The sequence below is a fragment of the Drosophila subpulchrella genome, chromosome 3R, assembly GCF_014743375.2.
Source record: "Drosophila subpulchrella strain 33 F10 #4 breed RU33 chromosome 3R, RU_Dsub_v1.1 Primary Assembly, whole genome shotgun sequence".
Lineage (NCBI taxonomy): Eukaryota > Metazoa > Arthropoda > Insecta > Diptera > Drosophilidae > Drosophila > Drosophila subpulchrella.
In genome coordinates this window covers 10,460,524-10,484,104 of record NC_050609.1, presented here as the reverse complement: position 1 = coordinate 10,484,104, position 23,581 = coordinate 10,460,524, and the positions used below count along the sequence as shown (strand labels likewise).

General features: G+C 42.4%; 1 protein-coding gene across 1 annotated transcript; it reads left to right on the top strand.

Annotated features, from left to right (window-relative positions):
- The first annotated feature begins 22,119 nt into the window (after window positions 1-22,119).
- LOC119558617 (GTP-binding nuclear protein Ran-like) lies at window positions 22,120-23,005 on the top strand. Its single transcript, XM_037872028.1, has one exon. It carries the CDS (start codon window positions 22,244-22,246, stop codon window positions 22,892-22,894), a length of 651 nt encoding a protein of 216 aa, XP_037727956.1. The 5' UTR covers window positions 22,120-22,243; the 3' UTR covers window positions 22,895-23,005.
- The last annotated feature ends 576 nt before the right edge of the window (window positions 23,006-23,581 follow it).

Here is a 23,581-nt window from a genome sequence, read left to right as displayed (position 1 = left end):
GATTTTCGATTGTCACACTGAGAAACTGGATTTTTTAAGTACAGACAGTGCTGTGTCACTTACTTAAAAATGTTCTTTTAAAGGGATTTTCTAAAATTACAGATGGTGTTAGGTTCTTAAATCTTGGACATGAGTTGAAACATTTGAAAAGCCTTTTAATATTCAAAATTAAAAAAAAACTTAAACAAACAAACAATTGGGTGAACATGACACTCCATGTACAACTTAAATTTACATTACTTCAGACAGCCTTTACTATAATATTCCTTTACTATAAGGGATTTAATATATAGCCAAGAATCAAATGTGGCTAAAAAACTCACCTATTATTTTATACATTTTCTCCACTATCCATAGAATTTGGAATATAACTATACTGGATAATACTGGATATTAAAATGGTTTTTCTATAATTACTTATTCTTTAAATCATTGATATGATTTTATTATATATTATACTTTGTAATTGACAAAAAAGCAAATCTTTAAAGTGAAACATTTTTGTAGAATAAATTTCATTGAGCGTATAAAAAACGTAAAAGAAAAACGTAAAAAAAATCCGATCAATATAGTGTATATTTAAATTTAAATGAATTCGCTACTTAATTTTGTTATTTTCACCCAGTGCAGATCCGCCTGAGTCCCTGTTTCGCTCCTCTTCCCCCTCTTCAGGCGACAACATCGACAGTCATCCCAGTCGACAGGGGAGTGGGTGGTTTTCGGGGAAACCTCGGGGACAGGACGAACACGACAGGACGGTCACGTGGGCCGCACTTTGGCCGCTGTTAAATAGCATTGACGAATTAAAAGCTGAATTGGCGAAAGGGACCGAACCCACGGCGCAAAAAACCAAAGTGGAAACCCCTGACAGAGGGTGTTAAAGGGAGGCGTATATTTTCTGCAATATCATCAACTATAAATTACGAATATTGAGGCACAACAACTTCGAGTACGTGGCGTGATAATGGATATTTGTCAGATATGTGAACATTTTAAACTTCCGCCCCGGAAAAAAAGTAGAGTAGCAAGAACGGGCAGAAGGTTGCTTTGCCGCACGAATCGGATTCGGCACTTTTTGCCACATAAACATAAAAAAGGTAATACGGCACCGGGGACTGGAAATAACCCAAATGTGTGTGGCACTCGGATCAGGGGCGTGCCCCGTCGAAATTCTGGGCAGGATGGGGAGCGATTGCGATTGCAGTAAGCAGGCAAAACACTCGGGGGTGTCTGAGGGAAATGCGAAATGGCAGCAAGAAATGTTTCGCAATGATGCGGCAGGTTTTCTTTGGCCATCCAGCCGATCTCGTTATGATTAGCCCTCGGTGGGTGGAACTGGACGATTTCATGTTAAGCGCACATAAGCGAATCGAGGAGTAAATCCAAGACGGCAGGGAAGTCAATTTCTTGCCGAGAAAAGTGTTGGGCCCCAACACATAAAAGTGAATTCGAAAATTATTCACAACACTCGAAAGGAAAAAGGGCAGCAGACACAGAAAATTGTCCTGCCAAAGAGTTTGAGTTGTTTGGGTTTTTATGCGCAATGGGGAAAGAAAAAACCGACGAGAAACTTTCATTACGAACGGATGTTGGGGGGAAATAAAAGATACAAACAATATACACTTGGACCTGCCGTTGTTTTGTGACATTGAACTTTTTGCATTAAACTTGAAATGTTTTTAATGAATCCCACCGCCGACTTGCGCCGTTTCGTTCAATCTGCCATGCCCTGCCATCCCCGGTTTTTTTTTCAACTTTAGCCCCAATTGTTATTGTTGGTCTAGGGCTAAGATATCCTGCACCGAACATTCGGGGGAAATTTTTGGATGCAAAACTTTGCATTTCCTGCATATTCTTCTCCATATTTTACAGCAGCAACTTCCGGCTTCCGCTCGAGAAGCATAAAAATAAAGCGAAACTACTGCCACCCAGATTTGGATTCAGATTCTGATCCCGATCCTGCTCCGCTGCCATTTTCCACGGCCTTCTGCGACGCCGAATTGTTTTGGGCCAGAACGCACAACTTTCCCAGACATTTGCCATTCATTGGAGCCCGTTTCTGGTCCCCGTTTTGGGCCTCGACTTTGGCTTGTCAGCGCCAAGTCTCCTGCGTCTGACTGATAATTGCAAGAAAATAAACTTCAGACAATTGGGAATCAAACTTCGCAGACGCGCGGGGCTCCCTCCATCTGAATGGGATTAAAATTTCATAACGGGCGGATTCGAGGAACTTGGAAATTTTCCCTTTGCAGCAAGGAAAACCGGGTTGTGTACAAATGTCTATCACTTACGCCGAATGTTACGCCACATTCATCACATCCTAGGCACGCGAGTTCTGGGAAAGCCCAAAATAAAACCCTTGCCAGCCGGTGTAAACGATCCACAAACAATATTAATTGAAACGTACCGCTCATATGACATTTATGAAGCGGCCCAAAAAAAACCGCGGCCAAACAAGCCGGAGAACTGAAACTGTCGAAATGCGGCAAGGAGTAACAAGGCTGGACAGTGCTGGTTTTTTAGCTATTTCTTAGACATTTTTTGAGGACAAAAGAAAACTTCCAAAAAAAGTATAGCCATAAAGTTCGAAATCAAGATTATATTCATATTTAGAAAAATTTTGTGGCATTAAACGTATCACTTTTTTGTAAGTTAGTGATAACGGAAAAAAGCCACACAGATTTGAGAAGGAATCTTCTTGAAATCAAGACAAAAATACTCTCAAAATTTTTGTTTCAGATAAATCGATCTTTAAATTGAGGAAGAAGTAGTCGTGACTTTGTTTTGAAACGCAGCTTCGAAAACTGAGAACGACTAACGAAGTTTTTAAGATCATTCTGTGTTAGTTTTTCAAAACTCCTGTATTGGTATATAATTACCATGGTGTCTGATCCATTGGAAATGTGAATTTTAAACTCTAGTCAGTTTTATAAAGGGATACCTAGCCTTATTTAGCTACTTTTTTTCCAATATAACTTTTGTTCACCGCTGATTTTGGATCAAATCAACCCTTGGCCCGTGCGCCGTGTGCATGTCCAACTGCCAAATACAAGCGTTAAGCTAAATGAAAACAAATTACCGTTGCATGTGAGACACCGTCCAAGGCGCTGCCATGCCCCCATTCCCCCAGTCATTCCCTCAGTCAGTCATTCAGTTAGTCAGTCAGTCCACCCCCGTGAAATTTAGACTTCCACCCCCCGGGTGACGACTGCTGCAATATGGTGCCGTCATAGCGAGACCAACCTGCATTCTCCGCGCTGGCATTTAAACATTTAAACACGCACCAAAAACCCAAGCCAGAAAATAGAAAGAAATACACAATAAAGGGGAAAACATCGAATGAAACAGCCCGAAATGGGAGACAAATTAATGAACGCCGTAATGAAATGAGCTGTGCGTACGGAGCAAATGATTGTCGGACTAATGACAGGGCAGTTTGGAAGTCAAATCAAGTCGCGACTGGAATACGATATTACTCGAGGGTTTGGCGACAAGCCCCCCCCAACCCAAATCCAAATCCAAGCCCAAACCCGTTCGTGTTTGCTAAAGTCCAAATGAAATTAATTAGAGCCGAGGGTGTTTGCCATTTCCCGTGATTCCCGGCCACGATTTACTATAATTTCGTATGCTTAAAGGTGAGCTGCATCGCGGCTCATCCTCAACTGCCGAGGAATGCTCATAAATCTCTCTTCACAGCGACTGCCATGCTGCGCACATGTTCAATAAACCAGAGATTATACGCAAACATAGACAAAGTGAATATAGAAGTTGAAAAAATCTGCCCGGCATTCCTGAAGCGTGAATACCCTTTGAGGGTGGTGTGAAAACTAATCAGGACCGCAGTCAGGTTCTTCACACCCATTACATGAATTTTTAAGCGCGGTTAAACTTTGGCCCGAACCTTATGAGTGCAGTTTATTAAACTTCCCCATGGTTTGCCAAAGGGTATTCGCAAAAAACGCTGGTTGAGAAAAAATACCTGCGCGACGGGGGTCGCTGAATGCACGGCGCCTCCCAATGAACTGCAATAAATCTCAATAAAAGTCGCACAACAAAGCGAACCAGGACCAGCAATCCAATGCAAGCGTCGCAAAACAAACAACCAGCAAGTGGTCCTGGAAAAGCGTGCGAGTGCGGGGGAAAATGCCCCAAAACTCAATCCTCCCCCATTGCGAGCTTTCCCCGCGAAAAGCGAGCAATGTGTAGAAGGAATATTTTAAATTTGATTATTGAAAGTCGCGCGACGGCAGCGATTATGTGATTTGTAGGGCGACAAATGTATTTGCCATATGAAACGGCACTGCGAGAAGATATTGCAGTTCCAGAGTGATAAATGATGTTATACAATCTAATAAATTACAATTGTTCAAATCCCTTTCTAAAATTTAATATTTATAAAATTAAATTTTTCTTTTAGATATATAGTATCTTATAAATATTCTATTATAACATACTAAATGTACAAATTTTTTTTCTATATTCATTATCTTATAAATATTCTATTATAATATCCTAAATATAATCATTTTTTATAAAAACTGAGTTGGTAAAGATTTATTTTGACACTAAACAGATTAGTTCCGAAAACTTTATTGGAAATATGAAGCCGATATGGTTGTATCTTTTCTCAACGTGAAGTTGCGAACTCGGGGGCGCGAAAAGATAACAGAGGGTGGGTTGCTTTTTTTGTAAGGATACTTTGTGGGTGTGTACGTGCGTGAGTTTTTTATGCGGGGGTTGCGCACATAAACTTTGTTTATTTTATTAACAAGTTATGTGGAGTGTGTGCGGAGGGCGGGGAGGGGCAACCCTTTGTTACTTTCGCTTTCTGGAAACCTCGACCGCGATCAACTCAGGTCGCAACCCTCGTTTCGCGCGGCTTTTCCTTTCAGCCGGCTCTTTTGCGTGCGGCGCACAATTCAATTTTCATTGTTTATCAATTTTCTGCCTATTTTGGGCGCTTCAAAGCGACGCTTTGTAATTAAATTTGGAAAGCCGCCAGTGGGGCATAAATCAGAGTTCAACAATGAGAAGGAGGGCTCTTGATTATGATTGCATGTGAATGTGATGATGGCGGTATGGAGGAAGTTGGCTGCTGGCAGTGTTTTTGTCTGGCTGGCAAATGTCTTTATTCAATTCGCGAGTGGAAAGTGGAAAGTGCGTGGTCCATGGCGCGGCGTCTTTGACTTGGCAACTTTCTTGCCAAAAGTGCAGTCGAAGCAGAGTAAAAACGGCAAATTATTATGTGTGTGCTTCATATTTCAGTCTCCGTCGCTCCAGACACATAAATCTCCGCGCAAAACAATAGAGCAGCGCACACATCGCGTCGGGGCAAAACTGATTTGAATTTATGGGAAACTGATTATTTTTCCCCGCCGCCAAACGGCGACAACGAGACAATGGTGTCCTGTGCCAAAAGCTGGTATCCGCTCGAGCATCTGCCGGAGATAGTTGATCCGCCCGGCAGGATATAGTCCGCATATTTATGCATATAGAGTGCGCGACACGTGACCGCGCAACGGGTACCGCTTAAGATAACATAGGCATTCGGCCAAACAGCCGCTGCATCCGCTCGCCGACAGCACTTGGCCAAATCCCATTGAAAGGTCAAACAAATTATGGCAACACAAGGCGAACTCCTGCTGTTGCATACCAAACTCCCCCTTCTAATGGCACTTAAAGTGCACTAAACGCGTTTGGATGCGGAGTTTTTTTAAGTTCAGTAGGAAATAAATAATTATGTGATTTGAGTAGAATACTCTTTAAACGTATAAAAATAAAATAAGAAAAAATATTTTATTGAGAAAAAAGTTCGCTGAAAACATTGTTATAACTTGCAAATATTATTATTATGACGAAAATTTAATTTTTATATTTTTAATATTTGAAAAAACTTTTTTATTATATTAGCAATATTTTAGTTTAATGTGTCGGTACTTAAAGTTCAAAAATTTGGATTAGGATTGAGGATTATTGATGGAAAATGTAAAGAAAAATGTTTGAAAAGTAAGCAAATTACTCTTGAGAGAAGTTTTTCTAAAAAAAGTTAATTAAAGATAACTATATTTTCAAAGATAATGCTAATAGAATTTTTTCAGTGCAGCTGCAGGTTTTGAAGGGCACTCGACAATCTGCAAGCCCTCGGCGTACGCTCGGCACTTCATTAGACGCGTGTTTTCAGGGTCGGGGCAACCCTTTGTCAGCTCAACTCCGATACTCAGATACTCAGAGGCAGAGTATCTGTTGGTTTGTCCAGGAATGCCGCCCCTTATTATTGTTGTGTTTTTAGTCGTGCGCTGGCCGAATTTGAAATTGATATTCGCACGGCGTGAAATCAGTTCGGCTTTCATTCCGCCTGTCCGTTTCCCCTTTTATTTGTTCAGCCTTCGATTCGTATGGCTTGCCTTTGTTTCGTTTCATTTGCCGGGGGTCCTGCGGAGCACTTAGCCGCCGGATGGGGCCATGATTTATTGAGTTGCATAAACAGAAACGGCAGCGCAATCATGGCGCAACTGTAGCCCAAAACTTGTAGCCCGGCGACGATGGAATTTGGCCAGTGAGCTCAGCTTTCAACTCGATTGCTTCACAAGTCGTTAGGCGTCATCGAAGGGGAGTTCTCACCGTCCGGTTGGCCGGATTCCTGGGGGTTGACCTGCACTTCATGGTCCGTGGCTGTGCGGCTGCAGCACCGTCTTGGGGTCCCTTTCACCACCACCCCCACCCCCAACACTCTGCCATCGCATTTATGTATGTACCTTTGCCCACATCACTTCACCCTCACCATCCTTGCCACCCCCACTACACCCCATTTCTTGAATGGCAGCCGCAATTTTGGTTATGGGAGCCGTGCAACAAAGGGGAAGCAAGTTGTGCTCCCTCCAATGCCAAGTATAAATCACAAATAGATTTCCTTGCGAGACTTTTGGCCAAAACTCCCGGGCTGCTGCCTCCATTTCCCAAATGGGGAAACTGGCGCCTGCCACGCCCCCTTCGCCTGGCTCTGTTCCTGGTACCAAAACGTACTGTTCTACCTTTTTTCTAGCTGTTTTTCAGACCAGAAGATTTTTCCAAAAATTTTGTTTTAAACTATACCGAAGTTACAACCTATGTACTTTTTTTCCAAGAATATAAATTGTTTAAAAATATTTTTGTACATTATACAATCTCGTATTTTCTGAATATATTCAAGGTTTTTCAATAGGTTAAAACTTTCTTTTAATAAAAGGTTTTCAAGGAAATTATTTTTGTATCTTAGTTTTTTGTATCTTTTTCCAATATGTACTGGGGCAGCACTGGCAAACACACTCGCAAGTTTATGTTGGCTTTCGTTTGCGGCATTGGTGGCACTTTGTGCTGCTTTGTGTTGCGCTTCAATGAGGTCGAAATGGCTCAAAAATAATGTGAAAAGTTCCCTTTAACCATTTTTCCACAGCCACGGCGCTGGTGACGCACAAAAAACAGAGGAAGAGCCGAAGACCAGAAAGGATTCGCGCCACATTTCCTACTTTCCTTTCGGTTAGAATTTACTCCTTTGCAGACCGTACTCCGTGCTCCTTGCCCTCCTTCGACTTTTCTTTTTCCACTGCTGCCTGGTTGGAGTTATGCGACTTTGGGGAATTTCTGACGGCCCTCGACTCCATCCTCTTGGCCGCCTTTATATCCCAGTGTCTCAACCCGTTTGCCACTTTGGCTCCCTTTGACTTTTCAAGAACTTTGTTAGCAGCATCCTCAACCTCATCCTCGCAATCCGTTCTTTGAAGTTATTGCGGCTAGTGCAACGCCTGCTGCTGTCGCCTTTGATGTATATATCGATAGTGAAAACTTGAGAAACTCGCTGTGGCTAATGTTGCGAAAGACATGTCGTCTTAGCAGCGGCCCAATCGTATATCTCTTTTACAAACGGGGTGATTAACCCAGTTTGGGTCTGTCTGGAATGAATGCTTGAAAAACTATCTATAAGAAAAAATATAATCAATGAAAATGGCTTTTTACCACTCTTGTAATTGGTTAATTAATAAATCTGCAGTGTTTTTTAGAAGCATAGAAATGGCTTTGGGCTAATAACCAAATTAAATTGCTATGTCTATTTAAAAAAAGTCTTTTAAATCAGTTAATAAAGTATTTAATTGACAGTGAATTTGATTTATCAAAAATAATTATTTTCGCTTTTGTTGATATTTAGAGGGTTAAGGAGAAATGAAAATCACAGCTGGACATTGCCCCAAATGGATGCAATTAGCCGGAGTGGCTGGAAAGGAGCAATCAGATCAAGACGAGGACGAAAGGCGAGTGTCCTTTTGGCAGCAACGGCACTCGGACTGATTTGTCCCCCAAATGACTTAAGTAATGCAGCAGCAGATTGTCAAATGCCGCTGCCAGATAAGCCAGAACCAACTGGTGGAATAACCAAGAGCCGGAGCAGCCGGAGTGGCAATAAAACAAAGAGCTCGAGGATGGTTGCAAATCTGTGCGCGGGATGCGGGTGCGCAGGACCTTCCCAGCAGGCTCAGGATGCTGAGCCAACTGCCGACTCCCGACAGACGACTGTGTCCTTGTGCCAGGCACGCAACAACTCAATTAAGCCGCTTTAATTGGTCTAATTAATTTGCGCTCAAACGCACTTCAAGTCTAAACGTGTTTTTCCACAGGACCCAAGAAAGGCGGCCCGAGAAGGGTTGCCCGTGTGCCTCCTTTCGCCCGGCAGTCGGAGGAGTCCTGAAATATGCATTAAGCCGCAGATTTGCGACGCGCCGGTAATTAAGCCGAGCGGCCCGGGCCTCTGCAACGTGCGACGATTGAGATCCCAGTTGTTGACAGGCGGGCTGGCAGCTGATTTTTCAGATTTCAAGTGATGCGTTTAATGAGCGGCACGTGACTCGCGTCCCTGCTTTTTTGCTCGCAAAATATCATTCATTTCGAATTCTATGCCAGCAGCAATGCTGACGTTTAATTTGCAACAAATTTGAATATTTGAAAGCTATTATTGGCATACCCTTTCGAAAGGTGTTTGGTTAAACTTTCATAGATATCTTAAAAATGTATTTCTTTCACCAGAATTTTGCTTCATGTATCAATATAAAATACTCCCAAAAAAGCGAATTCACCTATACAACATTATCCTTTCAAATGACGTTATTCTTTTTTTCACAGCATACTTTTAGACACCTTTACAGTTTTAGCCATTTTTTTTAACACCCCCATGGCCGAGTTTACAATGGAAATTCCTGCCAGGGTAAATAAACTTCGACTTTTCCAATTAAGTTTTATTCACTTTAATTTCGTGTTCAATAAATTTTTATTTTGTGTGCATTTTACACCTTTTCGGTCTTCAGGCATCATTAATTTTAATTCAATGGATAGATAGATAGAAAAATGGGAAATTAAACCGGGATGGTATTAGCATTGGACGAAAGGAGTATTCCCAGGCCAGTTGCTATTTTTGGCCAAAAGATTATAGCTCTAATGCCGTCATGTTCTTGGCATAAATATTTATTTACACCACCCTCTTACCAGAAAACACACCTCGATTCGAGAACTCTGGAAGTGTGCTTAATGGAGAAATATGCCGCAGCATAAAGCAAGAAATTGCTTTTAGGGCAGCGTCTTCTCGTCCATAAGTACTTGCAAGCCGATTCCGTTTGCCTATTTAACAATTACAGCAACGGATGGAAAACCCGGATGGAAAATTTCGAAATGTGCGACATATGGAAGGGAAAGTCGGAATACTCTCTCTCGACCATACATAAATTTACGACCAGCACCAGCACCCTCGGCGAGGTCGAAGTTGGCCAAAAATGAGTGATGTTTATTTGTGCGCGAGGCAAGGCCATTAAAATGAAAAGCAGCAGCAGGGAGGCCTCCTTCTCCCTGCCACTGGCCAAGATAGAGATCATGAATATGCAACAGCCGGGGATAAAGCGCAGCCGCCTTGAGTCGGGGTTGGCGGTAAAAAGGAAGCCGGGAAGTGAAGCCAAACGCGCCATCACAATAAAAATTCATTACGGAAGACGACTGATGGCCAGACGGGCGCGGAGGGGCTGCCAAAAGACCGGAAAAGAAATCGCTATAAATTTTCGACGCAACCAAAACAACAAAGCCAAAAAAAATAGGAAAACGCAGAGGGAAACCAAAATAACAGCAGCGCCAGTTACATGAAGAATTATTGCGGCGGCGAAATGCTGTCCACCTACTTAAAATTAATTTCGGCAAGGAATCGTCGTCGTCGTCCAAACAACATAGGCTAAAGCTATAGCCAAGGATATTGCATAGCAGTAGTATCCGAACCACCCAGCGGCAATGGGAACAGCTAGGAAAACACCAACCGACAGCGAACGTCAGCAGTCGCCGGGAATATCCCGCGGCGTCTCCAGCAATCCGTAATGAGAGGGTTCAGATGCACTGGAAAAATTTTATAAGTCAATTTATAAATGGAAAAAATCAATGAACCCGAACTTTAACAAGTTCCTGGAATATGAAGAAAATATTTCTATAAGTTGGCCTATTGGAAAATCAAATAATAAGAATAATGTCTTATTTTACACTAGATTGTAATCATATTGTCTAAAATATTTTTTCAGTAAAGTTAAAACCAAAAACCCCAATCAATGATGTTACTATTTTCTTATACATCCTACCAAATGCCAATAAAAATGTGACAACCTCTTCATTTACTTTCCGTTCCTTTTCTTTTTAATTTTGCCTAATAAATAGAAATAGAAGATTTTAATTAGGTAATTTCAAAATATATATTTAAAAGCCTAAATTAAATTTTCCTCGGCGTACAATCTCCCAAAAAGGGCTGTTGGCGAAGCCCCAGGGTGTGGTCTTTCGTATCAGGAGATGGGGGCAAGGGCGAGGCGGGTCCTGACTTTCGGCGCGTATGTCAAAATATTGAAATATTGAAACAAACGACGGCAGCAACAATAAAGACGAAGCACTGGCAATGGCAATGGAAATGGGCAAGTGACCGCTGCTCTGCTGCTCTTAAGCCATGCCCACACCCCGCTCACCCTTGCTTTTTTGGCCAAGTTTAATGAATGTGCGATGTACACGACATCCTCATAAAGCCGCCCCGCTGCTGCCGCCACCAAAAACCAAATTAGTCGCAGTTTATAATGGGGAACAGTGTCGATTGCAGTTGCCCGATAACAAAACCGAAGGGGGAGTGCCGGGTAGTGCCCGGGGGAGGGGGAGTTGCACCGATAGACAGGACATTCAGGACAGGATAGCCCTACAGACCCCGAGGCACGGCAGTCAACCCCCGGGAAGCTCATTAGACAGGCGGCGCTAATGACTGCAGCATTCGGTTGTGCAACTCCATCCGACAATGGAACGCTCTGTGTTGTGGCCCGGTAAATAGTCATGTGAGCCAGGTCCTGCTCCTCCTCCTGCTCCTTCTGTTCCTGCTCGTAAACATAATAATAATGCCTCGTTTGCCGTTTGCCCCGGGGCGCTCATAAAGCCATTAAGGCGCTGAACCCTTTGGCGCGGCGCGTAATTCACACAAGGATCTCGATCCCAGTTCCCAAATACACAGCTCTATTTGTATCGACTGAGCTTCTATAGTTCCCTGCCCCGTCCGTCGACCCTCATAAATTATTTTACAAAATATGTAGTGCGGCAATAAAACTCGCAGCAACCTGTGAAATCGATGCCGGATTAGACCAATTCTAATAGCTCGTTGGCTCGATAGTCCCCCCCAAACTCATTCGTAAATATTTCATTGGGTAATTTTGAAATTTTTGCTTTTGAATTTTCACTTTGTCTAAAAGGGTAGCAAATATGTTAGCTGCAGTGCTTTTTCCTCGAAAAAAAAGAACATTTGAAAAAGTGTATAAAATGAAACATACACCCATTGCCAAATTTGAGTGCTAGCCACTAGAGGACCAAAAAAATAGAATCTAAGCCACCATCCCGAGGTTGGCGAAAAATGCCCACAAAAAAATAAATTAAAAGAGTGCGCGACTGGCCAAAAAAGCAAAACCACTCCAAAAGGGCCAACAAACTCGTGTTCCTGCGATTCCCGCATGAGTATCGAGGCAATTCAATTATATTTTTGCAATAATTTTCAATACACTTAAGTGCAGATGCCCCCACATTTTGCTCCCAGCCTTGGCGGCAGTTTAGAAAACAAATAACATTCAATACAAAAAGCCAACCCACCTGTCTGGCGCATTTGCTTATATATGTGGTTGCCATTTCTTCGTTCCTATAGGTATACCTGCTGCTGTGTTGCATATTTTCTTTATTTTATTGGCCCACTCGTTCTGTAGATGTTAATGGAAATTGAACGAGCACTTGGCCTTTTGCTGTGGCCCAAACTCAGCTTTGCAGCAGCTGAATCGCCGAGCAGAGCCGTAGTTTGAATTATGAAAGTTACTGAAATTGTTTTGGGGCTTAGGAGGATGGCTCTGCGCAAAGACCCAACCCCTTGTCTCTGGGCAATAAATTCCAGGCAATCGCTTACAAATCGCTCGAAAATTGCCTCAACTCGAGCACGGTTCTGCATTAAGTGCAGAGAGCTCTCTGTTCACATCATCAGTTAAGGGAACTTCACCCTCCTCGGGCGAAAATTGACATTGACATTCGATATTATCGCCGACAAACGATCGGCAATTGAAAATTGCGAGCGAACGAAGTTTATAACAACTTGAAAAGGTTTAGTGAAAATCCACGACTGACAAATACCCATTTCTAACTGGGAATTAAGTTATAAACATTTTTAGTCTAAAATCTATTTTACTGTTATTCCACTTTCTTTAGAAATGTTGAACAGCTTTTTCTGAAAATAGAATATTATTTATCCGTACTTGACAACGATTTATCCCATTCAATATACCCTTGTACTCCGCAAGTACCCTGCATAAATACACAGAATTTGATGACTGCGGGAGAAGTTAGCTCTTATCCAAGTGCAGTTTGTCACAGCTTATCAACATCTCCGGGAAGGAATGGATGGGGGTTCTCACAGATAAATCCCGAACACACGCGCACTTCAAAGATTAAAGCAATTTACAGATTGAAGGCGGACCCAGCGCTTTTCACATCCAATAACTTTAAACTGCAGCCCCTGCCTGAAGGGAGAATCCGTACTGTACGATACAATAGAAGCTCTCGTATGAAATGCAACCGCTTGGAAAATCCAGTCAATACTTTTACTGTTATTGTTTCATGTCAGGAGGGGTTGCTACACACCATGTCAGTTTGGGGCACTTTTATTATCGGGGCCTGCCAACAATTTGCAGTTCCGATTTCTTTTTTTCGCAACCCCTGTTCGATGTTCAAGTATTTCTTAAATATTTCCAGCACATTGCAAAAGTGCAGTAAATCGTGGGAAGGGCGTTAATGTTATGGCCCTATTAACTCAGCAGCAACAACAATGACAGAGCAATAAAAGTCAATCAGCATTTATTTCAGTTAACCCCAACAGGATCAAGAAGAAAGTAAGTTAAGTAACAAAAAGGGGGACTTTTCCTGAAGGGCAGAGGGCAAAGTTGAATTGTTTAGACTCATTTGCCATTCGAAATGAATTTGCGAATGTCTCTCAGCAATTTGCAACATGCAGGCACTGTATTCGAGGGGTATTTATCTCAATTAGCTGGAGCAGCCCTCCAGCTGCAGTGCAACTTGGGAAAATACACCGTCCAGCTCAATTGATTGATGCCAAAATCCAGCTTAGGGCCACAACCAAATCCCAGCGGCAGTTCAGTCTGTGTACAACTTCAAGCATAAATGTCGCATTAAGTGATTAATTCGAGGCGCCGCAAATGATTAAGATGTCGGCCAAAAGGTGGGAATTAAACAGCCACAACAAACGCACGCAGCAAATATTGGCCAGAGCCTAAATGTGCAGCTGCAAATTTGCATATTCGGAATTGCAAATTTATGGGAAATAAGCCGGGAGCGCATAAATCACAGCCAACTGGAATTATTTCATCTCGTTTCTCGTTTGGTAACATCAAAAAGCGCTACCATGTTGACAAAATGCCAATGAAGCAGCGATTCCACTTGAATGATGGCCAAAACGGGATGCTCGTGTGTGCTTAGCCATAAGTCAACTAAATTATTAAAGCATATAAGCGTATATGTATATATTGGGGGGTGTTTAGTGTTGTGATTGCGCCAAATAGGGGATTACAAAAAAGGGGATGCTCCGGAAAAATATATCCCTGATTTTTGGCAACATATGGCCAAATTAAAATGCAAATTGAATGCAAATAAACAATTAAAATTTCCAACTGCGTGACGCTGATTTAGTCGGAAGCCTGATCGAGTGGGCGTGGCCAATCAAACGGAAATGTTGACACCGACTGTTGGACGGGGGCCCTTTATGTGCGGGGCGCAAAAATGCATAATTAATAGACAAACAAGTCAAAAGCACACACACACTACACCCGCAGCCAAAACGCTGCCACTCAAATTGCCTTTTGGACAAACAAACTGGGGAGAACGTACAACAAATACGACAACAATACCAGCCGCACCAGCTAGTAGCAAGAATAAGTGGTATGAAAGGGTATTACGTCTTTTGGGGAAGCTGGTACTTAGTACATCGGATTTGGGTAGTTGACAGTAGATTATAAAAAACAAGGAACTATATTAAAAAATGTTTTTATTCTTAAACTTTGTATTTAACATCCAAGAAAAATGATATAGCTACTCCACTTAATGAGGCTAAAAACATAATGATTACATAAAAATAATCCTTCGAGTTTGTTTAAGCAATAAAATTAAGATCCAACCACTTTAAAAATTTAATTTGATCCAAATTGTTTAACGAATTAACACAAAATAAATTTTTTTAATCTAAGAAGCACAAAGCCTAATGTTATAAATGATATAAAATTTATATTATAAATAGTTGCTAAATTCAACAGCAACTGTCCAAAAATATATTTAAAATATTTTAGCCACGTTTTTTCACTCACCAATCTACATCTTTCCAAGCTCAGCATACCCCTAACAATTGAATTACCGCGTATAACCAAGCGGCAACAGCAATTCAAACAGAAGCCGCATTCAAATTCAAAACAAATGAAACGAAATGGAATTGTGAGGCGGCTGCGGGAAAAGCCCTCAAGACATTTAGTGTTTGACATGCCAGAAACAACAAACAACCAAACAACCGAACAGCCGAAGAGCACAAAGGTGCGAAATGTTCGCCTTTGAAGTGCGCAAAGGGCCAGAAAGGAAACACTCAACTGGTTAGCACAGACACCACCACTCAAGCACCCCGCAATTATTGGGCTAACAAGTGATGCAACAAGCCCATACCACTATTTTTTTCCTGATTGAGTAGCACTAATGGTTCGAGGGTGACATCTGCAAGGGTTGCACTTAAAATGTGAAAACTTTTCATCATCTCGGCGTGAAATCCAATTGCCGCATTTGTAACAATTCCCTGGGCCCGAAAAATCTGTGCAAAAAAGCAACCTTACTCATTAGCCATGCAGGAATTGGAATTCCGGGCCCCGAGGGCCTGGCAATTATTCCGAAAGCGAAAGGAGGTCTGAGCGCCGATGGAAATCGTCATTTGCTGATATGGCTAATCTATTGCATCAGTCGGCGGCTTGTGGGCCGTGTTTGTCCTGCCGCAGTAACTGGCCAACAGCGAGTGACGAGCACGCTAATGATACATTGACAACTGTTGTTATTCTTGGCCCTGGTTCCCCAGCTCCTGCTCCGCACTTCCGCTTCCTGATCCTGCCGAGGATATGGTCACTCCATTGCCGCAGTTGAAATTCCAGCTAATAGTAGCTGACCCACGCTCGCCGGCAATCTGTTTGTTTGCGTATTGGGTTTGTATGGCCTGCGGACTCATTAGGCCATTAGAGGAATCGCTGCCAGCTCCGCTGACTAATGGTGGCGAGGGGCGGCTCGGGGGCCCAGTGCGCTTCATTAACGCATTATGTGCCACGGCGGCATCCGTCTTTCGCCCGACTAACAAGTATGCACCGAAAAAAGTTAAGTTGCACGCACAAATCAAAGGCTTTAAGTATTTCATTGCGAATTCGCTAATTATTTTTACTATTTTAAAATAATTCAACTTTAACATATGTCAGCGGACTGCTTAAAAATAGTATGCACTGAAAAAGAGGCGTGAAATACATTTAGCATGTGAAAATAAGTATTTACTTAAATTTCAATATTGTATGAGTTTTTAATGAAATAAAAAAATGTATAACCTAATCATCAAATAGAACACTTTAAAAAAGGTTTTTAAAATATAAAGATTAAAACGAGTTCAATATTACTTTTGTCCGCAGTGGCAGAACCAGAACTTTGATAAGGGTGTCTCCCTGAACCACATATTAGTTGCATACTTTTTGGGGAGAATAATATTTGAAATCTTAAATTAAGTGGTGTGGGTCGATATTTTATAAATAAAACGCTTAAACGTTTAAAATCTAATGACTAAATTATATTTTTGTTCTTTAAAAACTATTAAAAATTAAAAAATATATTTATTAATTAGAATGATACAAATATATTTATTTTATACCCAACCTATTCTAATTTTTTTAAGTGCACAGCTATTACCAACGCATAACTGACCGCACAAACATACTCGCACACATGTAGGCGGACATGCGTGCCCACACGCATACATAAACAGTCGGCGGACAACATGAAAATGCAATTAACGCGTTAATGTTCAGTTGAGATGGCTCTTGACCGCTCGCTGTTGTCGGTTGTTGGATTTTGGTTGTTGAATGTTTTGTTTGTTGCTGGTTGCAGGTTGCCGTTGAAGCCGGCAACATCAATTTTTCGGTTCCGCGGTTAGCGCCCAAAAATTGTTTGCCTAACGCAGAGCGCACATATACACACCCCACCCACCCATACACCAATGCTCTCCATATCCGTTTCCGGCAGCCATTGTCCCCACTTAATGTTTAACAAATATGGCGCGAATCCGTTTTTTGTCCGCCTTTGTTGTGGCCACACCGACAAACATATTTATTTCATTAACAGCAAATGGCAGCGGGAACGCGTGCAAATGCCGCTTTATGCACTAATTGCATTGCAACCTGTGGAGCGCGCAAATAATGAAAGAAATACTTGCATAACGCCGCCCCCTTGCATGCCAAATTGGTCGCTCTAAACCGCTCGGCTGGTGTTGGCCCCGTCTGTTTCCCCATTAACAGGCCACCAGGATACCTCTTACCGCGTACCTGTTACCAGTTAGTCCTGTTAGCACTTGCCAGTGCCACAAAACGTGGCCAACGCAACGAAATTATGCCGTAAAACTGAGGTTTGCGGTGGGAGATTCAAGGAAGTGGGTAATGGGGGCCGGGAAAAACCCAGTGGAAAACTGGAAAAGCATGCAATCTGCTACCAACGCTCCAGTCTGCTCCTGGTCGCTGTGATTTTCTAATTAGGCAAAGTTTCCCCGACACATTTTGCGGTCGCTAACGCTGCGGCAATTTACGCATAATACACGACGAAGGGAAAAACTACAAGGGAAAAAATGGGGCTGCTGCTGCCTTCCACACCTGCACTTCTATTTCTGTAAATTAACATAGAAATATGTAATTTCCGTTATGGGCAGGTGAAAAAAAAAATTAAAAAGAAAAAGAAAGTAGAAAAACGAAAAGCGTAAGCGGAAAAGACGAGTTACTTTATGACTCGGCAAGATCCAGCAATACATTCAAGCAGTGCGCCAACCGCAAAGACCCTTGCCTACTTATAAAAATATTACGCCGCCGCCCAGTCCGGGAATTGAGCAGTGGGCGGAGGGCGTGGCAGGTGGAGGTGACCTGCCAGCCAACTATAATAAATTTCATGGGCTCAGTGAGGCGGTGCTCACGGATCCTCGGGAAGATGAACGGAGTCCGGGCAGCAGATATCCTCGAATTGCACGGGGAAAAACGCATTTGAAGACCAGGTTTTCCAAAGTGGAAAGCTGGATAGAAGCACTTTTAAGAAAATCGAAAAGCTTTTGTTTTGATTAATCCTTAAACAAGAACCTTTCTGAAAACTTTGCGTATAAATAAGAAAATAAAAATCTTCCTACCTATCTTAGCAAATATCATATTATATATCACATGTATCATACCATATTTTATTTTACCTAAAAAAAAAATAAAAAAAATTTAAGTTCAATGTAATAAACGTTTGTTTTAAGGTGTACCTAAAGCATAAGTATAAGTCGCCCTTCAGACACTTATTTCTGAACTTAAATCCACCTTTTTTCGCTGTGTCTGACTGTGCGTGCGAGAATCAGTATCCGTGTGTCCGTATTCCGTATTCTGTATTCCGCAAAAGCCGGAGACCAGGACCAAAACCCGGAGCCACGGTTAAGCTCAGAAAGGTGGCCGATGCGTTGGCCGGCCCAAAAGAAATTGCGTTGAGTTGTGAATGCCGCGCTGGGATTTACGTTTTCATTACGTTTGTAACCTCACAAGTAAAGACAGTTGTCGGAGTGTGAGTGCCTTGTGCCGTTGGTGTGGGCCAGGTAAGTGTGTGTGTGTGTGTGTGTGGGCTGCTCGCCACCTTTCACCTTTCAACCTGCACATTTCGGGCGTAATTTATGCGCTTATTGTCTTTTGCACGGCCAACCTGCTGCCAGCTGCAGAAAGCCTTACATAAAGAGAAATAAATTGTAATATTATAAAATGTATTTTCTACATTTAATATAGTATATAGTATAGTACAAATATAGTAATTTTGAAATATAGAAATGTACAAGTAGTCCCAACTTATGACTCCTTCATATATGTGTTGTCATAAATAATTATTTAAACTACTCAAAAATATAATCAACTGTAAATCCTATTTAATGTTCTACAGACACATTTATTACAGAACATCCTGTTTTTCAGTTTATTATTTTTATGATTCTAGAATAGTTAACAAAACCCAGACTAACATAAGAATACATGGTACAAGCAGCCAGGGCTCTTTACTGTTTTAATAATATGACTGAGAAAGAAAGAGAACCACTTAGTTAATCAATAATTTAAGATCTTAGAACTTAATAATATTTCCCATTTGTAACCTAGCATTTTTCCTGAGTGGACCTGCCTCATTTTGAGCCCTGATCTGCAAGGGTCCTCTGCCCCATTTGCGCCCCTGCCACGCCCCCTCCTCGACACCGTTTCGAGGACTCATTTCGGCCATGCTTATTTGCTCACTCGCGCGTTCGCACGCCCTTCAGCCCCTCAGCCCCTCAGCCCTTCGTCCTTCGTCCTTCAGGCCAACTCAACTCGACTCCTCTTACCTCGCCCGACTCACTTGTCGCAGTGTCCCGGCTCCTTGAGTCCTTTCATGCTGGTAATTTTTCATAACCGTCGACGAGTTGTCCGCCGCTGCCAGGTCGCTTTGATCCATGGCGACACGTCGACTGCCGGCGCACCTGAACTCCCGATGGGTGGCGATGGCAACCTTTCGATGGAGGGCACTCCGACTCCGCCACCGACACCGACCCCCACCGACCATGCCACACATCTGGGCCTCCCGCGCAAGAAATTAAATATAAACTTGCTGCAGCACTTTGCCCTTTGGGAGTGGCAAGGATGAGGGCGAAGCGGAGTGAAGTGGAGTGGCGTGGAGTGTTCGTCCTGCCGCCTGTTCGGGCAATAAAAAGTCCCTAGATTATGTTGTTGCTGCTGCTCCTGCTGCCGTTGTTGCTGCCTTGTTAATGTGGCACTTGTGCTGCTGTTATTGTTGCTGCTGTTACTAGCTAAGTGGCAACTTCATCATCTCGAGGGGGCGGGATTCGGAGCCGCCTCAATCTCCGCCGGGCTGCCATAATTGTATTCAACAAGCTGGTGTCGCTCCGGATCCAAGATGTATCTAAATGTGTGTGTGTGCGCGTGTATATTTCATTCTGTACTTTTGATTATAAAATTCCCCCCGAGGGGCGGGGCCAAGCGGTTTTTTTATGCAGATTATGAAATTTATTAGACCCGCCTCCTCGTTCAAGGCTTATCCTTCTGCCTCCGCGTCAAAGAGATATTGCCCTAATGCGCTTGAGTTTTAATTCGCCCGCTCGTGATTTACAGCCCTCGAGCCCCGTATGATGCAATCAGTCAAAGCACTGCAAAGCTCACATTTTATGGGCCCTTTAACGAGCAAAGCATTAAGTACCTGCCTACAACATACAACATGCAGAACCAAAAGGCGATGCACGACTGCCAAATTGTTGATGAACTGGCAAAACACATCCCACCACCCACTCACACACACACACAGGCCATCCTTATCGGGTGTTCCCAATTAGTTAAGCATTTCCACAAATTCCAGCAGAAACTCAACCTCGTCCTGTTGCCGGTTGTCTCAGATGTCTCGGCAGTTGTCGGTTGTGGCCATAATGATTATTATTGTGCTAGTTGGGCCCAGCAACTGCACTTGGCAAAAAATCAGGGGCTAAGGTTACCCTAAACCCCTTATATGACCTCTTTTGTTCTTAAATAAAACACGAATATGAAGTGTATAACTATAAAGTCGATGGTATATATAGAAAACCTTTGCTTTGCCACCTTTTTATAATTATTTTTTTTAATTATATCATAGACTTGCAATAAAAATATAGCTTCCGAAAAAAGTTTGTTTCAATGGGTAGCAATAAAGATTAAAAACTCCATTTCTTTTATGGCATACCCACTATTTCGTTTTATAACGCAGTGTATCCCAATTTAATGACCTTTTGTTTGAGTGCACAAGTACGAGTTCCAGGCTTGTGTATTGATTTGGCTTGCAATGCAATAATTACATGGTTACATGAGCGCAATTTCCGTAACATAACTCACGGAGGTTGTATGCCACCGCTTTACGCATGCAACATGTTGTCTGCCACAGGACCTCTGTACCTCCAACCCCCTCCCATCCAGCCCACTACCCACTCCCCACCCATGCCCTTTGTTAACTAACCATCGGAATACACACACATGCGTGTTTGGCGTGAGTTCGCCTTGTTGACGAGTTGATGAGATGTTAAGATTATGTTAATGAGTTCATTAAATCACAAGAAACAACCAGCCACATAAAGTTACAGACAGTTGGGCGGGCAGACTCTACTCTAGAGAACTCTGGAGTTTCGCAGATCTCCGGTCTCGGTTGGCCATTGACATTTTTGGCATTTTATTGCTAATTAGGAGATGGCCCAACAATAATCAGGCTAACAACCAAATGGCAAAATGTTATAAGCCAAATACGGCAGCGAAGTTTTAAGTGCACAAATCGCTGAGCTCAACAACTGAAATCACGTTCGACACCCGCGGAAAATTTCAATCTGATCGATTTGTGTATTTGTCAAACTGATTTATCGAGTGTCTCGGTTTGATGGCGTGGAAATGACGACCCCCAGAGTGGAGGCCCACACACACACACACATCACCTGCACATCCCGTCCCGTAATGATATGCAAATAGCATGCCCTTTTCAGCTGCACCGGCATCGGTTCGGAGTTCGAACGGCATGGGCACACGCATTCCGTCGAGGACACACTGAAAACCTCATTTCAATCTCGGCTGAGCCGCACTGAGCTGCTGCAGCCAAACAGCCGTACACCCGGCAGTCCGGCGGACGGAGATGCAGGTGGAGGGCCGGAGTCATTTGGCACACTTCCACCCACACAGCCATTGCAGGGATTCTTCGCCCAGCAAAGCTCGGATGCACTGAAAATATATAAAACAAACTAGAACAGCATGAGAAATGTCATAAAAACTAAAATCAATTCTCAATGTATAAAATTAAAACTAATATTTTATAAGGGTTAATATTTTATAAGGGGTTCTTCGCCCAGCAAAGCTCGGATGCACTGAAAATATATAAACCAAACTAGAACAGCATGAGAAATACCATAAAAACAAAAATCAATTCTCAATGTATAAACGTAAAACTAATATTTTATGTGGGTTAACCAAAGCTGCAATATAATAATATCAAAATACTTTTAATTGGTACTATATAAGCATATAGATAGGTTTAAAAATTTGTTAAGTCCCTAATGGTTCATTAATTTATAAATAAATTATAGAAATAATTCGAATCTAAGATGTGGTCTTGTAGTTGTACGTATTATTACAGGAATATACAAAATATAAGTAGGTTGTCTTGTTTTTAAACTGCTTATTTGAATCTAGGAACACATTGTGAAAATTGTCATTGCCTAGAATTACATTATAATACAAAAGACACCTGAACACCGCTTCAGCAAAGGAAATTGTGAATTTTTAGCTTAAATTTCGAGCAATCAGTAAACCACGAGAAAACACAAGGAGCGATCTATAGTTCTATCAGTATGGCTCAGGAAGGTCAACAACTACCCACATTTAAGTGCGTTCTCGTCGGCGATGGCGGCTGCGGAAAGACGACCTTCGTCAAGCGCCACATGACCGGAGAGTTCGAAAAGAGGTACGTGGCCACATTGGGCGTGGAGGTGCATCCATTGATCTTCCACACAAGTCGCGGCGCCATCCGCTTCAACGTGTGGGACACCGCTGGCCAGGAGAAGTTCGGTTTACTGCGCGACGGCTATTACATCCAGGGCCAGTGCGCCATTATAATGTTCGACGTGACCTCGCGTATAACATACAAAAACGTTCCCACCTGGCATCGCGATCTGGTTCGCATCTGCGAGAATATCCCGATGGTCCTCTGCGGCAACAAAGTGGACGTCAAGTATCGCAAGGTGATGGCGAAAAGCATACTCTTCCACCGCAAGAAGAACCTGCAGTATTACGACATCTCTGCCAAATCGAACTACAACTTCGAAAAACCATTCCTTTGGCTGGCGCGCAAGCTGGTTGGTGACCCCAACCTGGAGTTCGTAGCCATGCCGGCCCTGCTGCCGCCCGAGGTCAAGATGGACAAGGATTGGCAGGCACAGATCGAGCGGGACTTGAAGGAGGCTCAGGAGACCGCCCTGCCCGACGAGGACGAAGATATATAGGACAAATTATTGGTAACTGGGAGATATGGCCGACCTACACACTCACCACACTCTTATTTATGGAAATTCATTGTTGTACTTTTGGGCGAGAAACTTTACGCATTTCAAACTTCAAGGTTAAAAAAAAAAAAAAAATAAAAATTGTTTTAATGGACACAATTTTAGTACTCTTAGTAATCTCTTGGGAGAGGTCAACATCAATTTAACGATTCTTATTCACAATAAAATGTGTAATATAATTTTTTACCAGCTAATGTTATTTTACACATTTTATTTTAAATAAAAAACGTTATGTTAATTTCAACTCATGATTTTTCATATATTTATTTAATATTATATCTATATAATACTTACTGTGTGGCAAAATGTGAAAATACCATTGGATAAAAATATCGAAATATATAAAAATTATCTTAAACGATGTGAAACCTTTGAACTATTTATCTTAGACCTCCTTTAAATTTTTCGCTCAGTGCTTGCCAACATTGATGGGTAACTCATGCCTTGGGAATGAGAGTCGAATGCATTTACTAAAAGCTTTCCCACTGTATTGGCTCCTTTTATGTACGTTCAATTGGCGGTGTGTGGCTAATCTAGCGAAATTCCAACCGGCTGAGAAGAGCAGCCCGACTAAACCAAATCGCAGCTTATTTAAGCGCTACCATTCATGGCCAAAAAAGGAGGGAA

Coding starts and splice junctions, on each gene's coding strand:
- LOC119558617 (XM_037872028.1), top strand. CDS start 22,244: ATGGCTCAGGAAGGTCAACAACTACCCACATTTAAGTGCGTTCTCGTC.